At 44.6% G+C, this 8,847-nt stretch overlaps 1 protein-coding gene across 1 annotated transcript; it reads left to right on the top strand.

Annotated features, from left to right (window-relative positions):
• The first annotated feature begins 7,579 nt into the window (after nucleotides 1-7,579).
• LOC118742312 (60S ribosomal protein L23) lies at nucleotides 7,580-8,291 on the top strand. Its single transcript, XM_036474296.1, has 3 exons — nucleotides 7,580-7,690; nucleotides 7,811-7,894; nucleotides 7,960-8,291. The coding sequence occupies exons 1-3, from the start codon at nucleotides 7,678-7,680 to the stop codon at nucleotides 8,274-8,276; spliced, it is 414 nt and encodes a 137-aa protein (XP_036330189.1). The 5' UTR covers nucleotides 7,580-7,677; the 3' UTR covers nucleotides 8,277-8,291.
• Nucleotides 8,292-8,847: the final 556 nt, after the last annotated feature.

The raw sequence follows: 8,847 nt of genomic DNA, 5'->3' as shown, positions 1-8,847 counted from the left end.
TCAAGAATCTCAGGTTAGTCTTTTTAAGGGTTATAAGTTCCCTAGATCTTTTGGGATTATATCCTCCAAGAAGTTCTTTCGCCTGCCTTAGCCCAGGCGTGTTCTCCCAGTGTGCTCTTCTTAACCTTCGCTCTTCTGCTCTTAACTCCTCCTTGATTGTATGAGGCCCCACTGCAAGGAAGGGTTCAGGGCCTATGGGTCGAGTGGCTGCGGCCTCTTTTGCTAGTCTGTCAGCCTCCTCGTTTCCCTGTATGCCTTTGTGGCCCGGGACCCACACCAGTTGTAGTGTGTTGTTTTCCCCCAGGGTGTTTAATCTCGCTACACATTCCCATACTACTCGTGATTTAATCTCACACGAGGATATGGCTTTTAATGCGGCCTGACTATCGCTGCAGATAACTATATGCTGCAATCTTGCTTGTCTCTGCAGAATTATTTCCGCGCAAACACTTATGGCGTAAACCTCCGCTTGAAATATACTGGGGTAGTTTCCCAGGGGGATGGAGATCTTAGCCCTAGGGCCAGATATTCCAGCTCCTATCCCTTCGTCGGTTTTTGAGCCATCTGTGAACCACCTTTGGGTGTGAGACCTGAAGGTGTTTTCTAAGATTGTCTCATTCCAGGTCGCTTTGTTGCCAAGTTCGATCCTGTATAGAATGAAATGATAAAAAATTTTATTTTAAAGGATTGCTGCTTGATCCAGTAGAGAGGGTCGGCATGGAAACTAGTCCTTTCCATTCGCCCTACAGTACGGCTCAAGATCTAGATCCTTTCAGACCACTTGTATAACAGGAATATTTAAAGATAGATTGGCTCGGAAACTAGTACTTTCCGACTGATCACAAATTACTTTATAGCCTTTACATATGACCACAAAGCCTGAAGTGAAGTTGCGACTTGGAATAAAGTCCACAGCAATGGTACAGGAAGTGCGGCTCTGGAACTCGTCCTTTCGGGCCGCCCACCTAAACAGTACCCAACCTTCGGGCTGCTCGGGATCCCGTCCATTCCGACAGCCACGGTCACACTTATAATTTAATTTAATATAATTAATAAAATTACCTTGTTTAAATGTATATATATTTGTACAGGATAAATGTTAGGATAGTCCTCTCAAAAAAATGTGTAAGAACAAAATATGTAGTGAAATAAGAATATTGTTTTCATGTATGATTGTGGATCCTGTGATGTAATGTATGCATATATCAATATAAAAACTATAAACCCAAAATTGTACCAAATAAAATAGTAAGCAAATATTGTAAATTTTCAGACTTGTTATAGGCCTTTAAAGGCTGTCAATAAATGAATAAATAAATAAATAAAATTTCTTCTCAAAGATTGTAGTTGTACTCATGTCATCTCTGTTGAGCTGGGAGATAGGGACTTTAGATCTAATTTCATCTCCCAATCGGCTCGAGATCACTTTCCCTCTGCCAGTGCCCTCCTTCATGAAGTTGAGGATGGCTTTTTTGGCGATCTGCTCTATCACTATGTGCAGTGGCGTCAGGTCCAAAATGACCTCCAGGGCTGCGGTGGGGCAGGTGCGCATGGCCCCCGTTATACATGTGAACGCCAACCGCTGGAGCCTAGAGAGCGATGCCTTCACTGTGTTGAGTGTGGTCCTCTCGGACCATGCCACCGCTCCATAAGTAGCTATTGGCCTGACTATCATGGTGTACATCCACCTTAGGATATAGGGGCTGCATCCCCATGATTTGCCGGCCAGTCTTCTGCACACCATTAGCGCCCGTGTGGCTTTTGTGACAGCGTACTCAACGTGCTTCTTCCATAAGACTTTGGAGTCAAGAATGACCCCCAGATATTTTACCTCATTGCACATTTCTAGCTCTATACCTCCCAGTGTTATGGAGTGCATGCCTGGGAGGTGCCTTCTCTTGGTAAACGGGATGATGGCGATTTTGGCGGGGTTGATCTTGAGGCCCACCGTGCCGCACCATCTTTTTGTAAGGGTGAGTGCTCTTTGCACTATGTCGCAGAGGGTGTTCTCAAATTTGCCCCTCGCTATGATTACTATATCATCCGCGTATCCTTGGCACATTATGCCGTTATTGGACAGTAACTCGAGTAGTTCATCTACTAATATGCTCCATAGGAGGGGGGACAATACTCCCCCCTGAGGGCATCCTTTAACTGTTCTCAGCTGTAAGATTTTATTTCCTACTGCCGTTTCTGCTAGTCTGGTTCGTAGCATTGTTCCGATCCACCTTCTGATCGGGGCGACTACGTTTCTCTTCTCTAGAGCTCGATCTACTGCCTCATGTGAGGTGTTGTCGAAGGCTCCTTCAATGTCTAAGAATGCGCAAAGCGCGACCTCACCCCCCTCAATTGCATTCCGTATGGTAGTTGACAACTGGAACAGCGCAGTGTCCGTTGACCTACCGGCCCGATAGGCATGTTGCCCATGGTGTAACGGTAGCGAAACCAGGGTGGTGGTTCTGATGTGGTTGTCTAGGATTTTCTCCATCGCCTTTAGAGCAAACGATGTTAGGCTGATCGGGCGAAAGGATTTCGCCTCTGAGTAGTCTTTTTTGCCAATTTTAGGTATAAATTTGACATTGGCCCTTCTCCACAGTTGTGGGAGATATGCCAGTGCCAGACTTTCCCGCATAACATTGGTTAGGATCGGGGTTAGGAGATCCAGTTCTTTCTGGAGTAGAATCGGCCATAGACCGTCTACCCCAGGGGTCTTGTAGGGCTCGAACGAGTTAATAGCCCATCTGCCGTCCATACGGTGGTATGCTCGTTGGGGTGAGGTCATACGGCCCTCGAACCTGTTTGTGGCGGTCCTGCTCTTCGCATGCCGTTGATCTTTTGCATGGGGTGGCATGGCTTCTCTATCCTCGGCCCTGCCGTGGACCATATGTTGTGGTCGGTGCTGTCGCACAGGCGAGGTCGTGTTGCCCTCCAGCCTGTGCTCGAGATTCCCTTCCCCTGGGTGTAGTGTGGCAAGGTTTTGTTTCCCTCGGGCACGTATTGATGACGCTTGCGATTCGTCGCGATGGTCCATTGCCCATCTGAGCTGCTGTCCGAGTCAGCAATTTGGTGTCTGCGGTCTCGTCTCTCTGGTTGCGATGTCCTTGTCGTTGGGTCAGAGTGATAGTGGGAGCCTGGGGGCGAGGTCATTCTGCCCTCTAGCCTCCTGCTCGTATATTCCCTTCGCGTTTGGTCGTAGTGAGACGAGGTCATCCTGCCCTCGAGTCTCAGGTGTTGGGACCCTCCTTGCTGAAAGTTGATGGGAGGCGAGGTCGTTCGGCCCTCCAGCCTCCTGCTCGTGTCTTCATTGCGCGTGTGGTCGAAGTGAGACGAGGTCATACTGCCCTCAAGTCTCATGTGTTGGGATTCTCTTTGCTGCGGGTTGTGTGGAGGTGAGGTCCCTCTGCCCCCCATCCCTCTGTGTTTGGGCTCTTTTCTCCGTGCAGCGTCTGCAGGCGAGGTTTGTTCACCCTCCAGCCTCCTGCATGGATCAGCCCTATGCTGGTCATCGCGATGAGACGAGGTCATTCTGCCCTCAAGCCCCAGTTGTTGTATCTCCTGCTGTTGTCCGCCGGGGGGAGGCGAGGTCGTTCTGCCCTCCAGCCTCCTGAGCGTGTCTGCACGCCGCTGGGCGTCGCGTTGAGGCGAGGTCCTTATGCCCTCGAGCCTCCTCCGCGAGTCCTCGTGATGCCGGGGCTGGTTAGTCGCTGGCTCATTTTGTCCGATCCCGTGTTTTCTTTGGGCTACTTCCCGGTGGTGGGAAGGCCGTTTTCGCTGGGATTCAGTGGTGTGGCTATCACCTGAGCTGCTATCGGACTCATTCCTCCGGCGCCTGCGAGTGTTTCCGCGTTTTGGCGAGGGTTTTCTTCCCTCCAGCCATATTCCTTCGCCTCTCTCGGCGGACCCATGCCGTTTGTGGTGAGCATATGTGCTCGGTTGCTGTTCGGAGGGGCGAGTTACGTTATCCTCGGCCACTCTCCAGTCTGTCGCTGTCTCATAGGCACTCTTTGGGTGTTGCTGGCTCGTGTCTCTCTCATCCTCGCTGCTTATTTGGGGTCTTTGTTCCCTGCTTTCACCGGCGGGCGTCTTCCCGCCTCTCTTTCGGCTTGATCTGCTTCTACTGCAGGAGGGGCCGTCGTCATCGCGGGCGTGCTCGGCAAATAACGCCGCCTCTTCTGGCGAGAGGCCTTTCATGCAGTCAAGCCATCGTTTGGTTTTTGTGTTTTTATTTTTATTCTTTTTGTTGTTGTTTTTGTTGCTCATCTTGTTCTTACGACCACCTGCTCGACAGGGCGAGCTCAGCAGTCAAAATATGGTTCCGGGGATCTCAAGTCGTCCGCCGTGGTAGCGCCCCTTGCCACGGTAAGGCCACCGTTACTCCCTGAGGCGGCCCGGTGTCAGGAAGGCGCCGTTATAATACAGCCGGATTGTTGACCCCCCTGGCTGCAAACCCTCCAATGGGCACGGTGTCGCATTACACCCTGGATTAGGGGGGGTGGCAGTTCTTGGTCGCTGTCCATCAGCGGGCCGCATCAGAGCAGTGCAGCGCGCTCGTGCCATACATGGGAGGTGCTGATACGTGCACGCTAGCTCCCCCTGATGCGTCCCGGTTGATGGTTCAGCTAAGCCCCCGCACCAACGTCAAGGTGCCTGCCCTAGCGGGAGCAAAGCGATAGAAATAAATCTATCGCCACGAAACGCCGACGAGCGAACTTCGCATTGGCTGTGTTCAATTTCATATGCCGGCGCAAGAATGATAGAATACAAGATTGCGCCGTCCTGGGCGTTGACATTTGTGTACCACAAGTAAACAAAGAATAGAGCGAAAAGAAGAACGAGTTGAAACTGCCAAAGCGGTTCACAAAATGCAGCGATTCGTCCCAGCGCTACACTTGCATCTACGCTTCTTGCATCTTGGCGGCTGTCGCACTTTAACACACAGCACTTCATTGTATTAGTTTTTACGCAGTCTTCAACTCAAAAATCGCTCACAAATTGCAAATTAACACAATTTAAACTGATTTTACACTTATAATTAAAATTTCTTTTGCTGATTTGTAAACAAAGGTTTATTTACAAGTTACCACAACTGTCAAAATCGGCAAAACCAAAGTAGCGGTACCACTGACGGCGCCACCTTTGTTCGCTGCACCGTGGCGTCCACTTTTCTTTACTTTTACATTTGGCATTTCGCACAAACAATCGATAAAACTAGGAAGGACACCGAAAAGTTATCGGTTAAATCTGAGATTATTTTATAATTACAGATCAACAAGGGACGAATTTTATATAGCTAATCTCTTGTTCTGATTACAGATTAGGGAGTTAAGCTCGAAAATGAGTATAATCTACTTATATGTGAACCTAGTATTACTAAACAGTACCCAGTTTCGCAATTTTTTTGTTACAAATTCAGAAAAGTACTATAGTGAACATCTACAATGTTGAGCTGAATGAGACGGTATTTTGCAAATAACTTTTGGACGGTTTAAAAAAATCAGGTTCCGCCTTCGGATTCTTAATACTGGCAAACGCGTCGTTTGATATCCCTTTCGATTATTTTGCATAAATTTTCGGTGGTGACCATGAAGTGCACAATTACCAAGGGCATAAATAACAAAAAAAATCTCAATATATTATTTAAGGTGAGTCGAACAAATGATGCAATAATACAAAGTGTTATCGGTTGGCAACTTCTCGCTCTAATTCCGCCATATTGACTGCCTTAGGTGAAACAGTGTTACTTCATTAACAATTCTTTGCCTAATAATATAGTTGATTTTTTTAAATATTTTTTCTCAGTATACACATTTTGTTTTCTTAAAAAAGTGTTTTATCTTATTTTATTTCATTTCATTACGAATATACTATAAAAAAGCAAATTTTGTTTGGACGAAAATATGAAATTTTATATTTTTCCCACAAATGGGTATTTATATCTTCCCGTTTTTCTTCTCATTCTACTGAGCTAAGGCAGTGTCAAATCGAGCTGTCACAACTGATACCACCTTGTATTATTGCATCATGAGTCAAACGCATGAACCAACGACATAAGATAGCGCAATCCGCCATCGTTGTATTTGTAATCGAATTTCAGAAAAAAGTTTTCGTAGCGTTTTTGATGTTTTCCCGTTTTGTTTACATCGTCTTCTATCGCTTCGGAATGGCTTTTTTAGCAATTTGTATGCTTTATGAGCGATTTTAATTTTAATTTTGATTTATTAAAAATTTATGATATAAAATGAAGTGCTTGGTGATTGGAACAAGTTTGTGCGTTTGTTTGGTCAGCCAAAAAGCCTTTCGTGAAAAGTGGGTGCACGTTTGTGGCCAGAACGTTGGCAATGAAAAATCGACCCGTGCAGATGATATGCGATTGTATAACACTCTCAATCATGAAATCCACATTTTATGAACTTTTTTTTGCCAATTGTCATCAAGTTTCACCTCGTATATTTTATAATAAATACCAATTTAATCGCACCCAATCACCGCGCCTTTTTCGTTTTCTTTGTTTGTTTCCATTCTTAGGCAAATGTCAAAAACGCTCAGAAATTTACTTTTTTCATTCTTTTCCGATTGCGTGATCTTGTTAGTTGGTTTATGAGTCAAACGTACCGAAAGAAAGTCGGAGAGTCTCCTTAAATTCGATGTTTAAAACATCGGTAAAACTTCCATCGATGTATCGTCATTTTCGCGATGTTACTGCAGAACTTCACAGGCAAAGAACGTGAATCTATAAGAAGAGACAACACGTTATAATTGTAGCGAGTGTGAACATCAGGAGCGTGCCTTCTCTTTTCATCAAATCAAAAAACGTATTTATGCAAAAGAGAAGGCGCGCTCCTGATGTTAACACTCGCTGATTGCAAGTTTATGTGTTTGAGCATTTTGATGCCTTGAAATAAGCATTTGCCGCATGACTCCACCAGACAACATTCTCTCAATTTCGGTGTTTAAAAACATTTAAATCTTTAAAAAGCTTGCTGAAAAATTTTATAAAACGTAATCATAAATAATCGAATAGGGAACAGATTTTTATTTGGATTTAATATCAAAATTTCATCGATGTTATCACCAGCCGCTTTCTTTCAAATGAAAATATGGCTGTCAAATTATCGAGTTTCCTGCAATGATGTCAAGCAATAAGCGCTGACTATTTTGCTGCCCGTGATCCAACTACACAAGATCTGACAAGATGAAGCAAAAAAAGTAATTTTCGGGCTGACGTTTGTAATTTCGGCGCCAATGTTACTATCTTTGAAAAGTAAACAAAGAATATGAAGACGAAGCATAAAGAAAAAAATGCAAGCAATTTGTAGCATTATTTCTGTACGTGTTTTTGCAACCAATCACCGCCCACTTCCTTGTAATTACATTTGCACAAACAATTTATTGAAAATCGCTTAAATATCACTGAAAGCGCATGATTTAATTTTTCATGATGAGCAGCCCATGAGAAATGGGCGTTCTCCATTGGAAATTTATTTTGTAACGTGCGTAGCACGACATCAGTGTTTTCCTGTGGAGACAGGGCCTTAGTAAATTGTAAACATCGATGCCAAATATAGAAAATTGAACCGATATTATCGATGTTTGAAAAACATCGATACTTCGTTTGCATATATATTTGTTGGACGGTCTCTTTCTTTTACTTCCTTTTCTTATCAAGCGAGCAGCAAAATGTCGAAAAGAGGTAAAAATAATCGGAGAAAATCGTGAAATTTATACAGAATACAAAATAAAATATTGTGAAATTCGTTAAAATGAATATGTTTGAATGTGATATAGAAAATATTTTTATTGTGAATTGCAGGACGTGGTGGTACCGCGGGAGGAAAGTTCCGCATTTCCCTCGGTTTGCCAGTGGGCGCTGTGATGAATTGCGCCGATAATACAGGTACATAGATGAGTTTGTTCGTCTATGTGGGTTGATTATGATGATTTTATTAAAATTTCTACTAGGTGCTAAGAATCTGTACGTTATTGCTGTGCATGGTATACGTGGTCGATTGAATCGTCTGCCCGCTGCTGGAGTTGGTGACATGTTCGTCGCTACCGTGAAAAAGGGCAAACCTGAGCTGAGAAAAAAGGTACGTGTGTATTATGCTCACAGAAATTTAATTTGCATGCCTATTTGCTCATTTTATGTTGGAAATATTTTGCCTTATCCTGAGTTTCGCCTGAAAAAAATTCACCCGAAAATTTGTCATCTGTCCATAGTAAAACCATGGAAACCAAAAGTAAAAAGTGAACCGGTTGGGGAAAAATTAAACTCCTGATAAGGCTGATTGAGTTCCAAAAACAAGTGTGGCAATATGCTCGCTGTGTTTGAGTTCCGCTCGCTTAACCCGACTTTTTGTATGTAAAAGCAACAACAAAGGTTGCAAAGATGGACTATGAGTTTGGTTGTACCTCATTAATATGGTTCGTTGCGCCACTCGTCAAGTGTTGGCGAATCGGTGGTTGCTAATGTAATTAAATAAATGGGGAAATGTTCGGTTATTTGTACAATGGTTTTGGTTGGGTGGCAGAGGAGGAGGCGAAGTGACACCTAAAACCCCACTCATTAGCCATCTTATAAAGTCAGTATGTAAATTTTTCTTTGGATCGGGCCACTCATTTGGACACAATCGGCTCTATATCGAATTTCACATGAACAAGTATTGGGAAATGTTTAGTAGCGCTCACATCGTTTTTGGGGTTTGGGCGGAGGGGGAAGGGGCGGGGCCCCCAACCCCACCGCACTAGAAAGGGGACAGTCCCCGCTTTCTAAAAAGGCTAACCCCCCAGAACACCTTTCTGCGTAGGCGGCCTTCGGCAGCACTTAGGGATTATAACCCTCAGGCAGTA

This window comes from Rhagoletis pomonella, unplaced genomic scaffold (assembly GCF_013731165.1).
Source record: "Rhagoletis pomonella isolate Grant_MI unplaced genomic scaffold, Rhpom_1.0 Rhpom_scaffold_00007, whole genome shotgun sequence".
NCBI lineage: Eukaryota > Metazoa > Arthropoda > Insecta > Diptera > Tephritidae > Rhagoletis > Rhagoletis pomonella.
Note: the sequence above shows the minus strand (reverse complement) of the source record. Positions and strands in the feature narration are given on the sequence as shown.

Excerpts from the sequence above, each read along its gene's own strand:
- LOC118742312 (XM_036474296.1), top strand. Across the intron at positions 7,895-7,959 it reads GAATTGCGCCGATAATACAG|GTGCTAAGAATCTGTACGTT; the intron begins GTACATAGATGA and ends AATTTCTACTAG.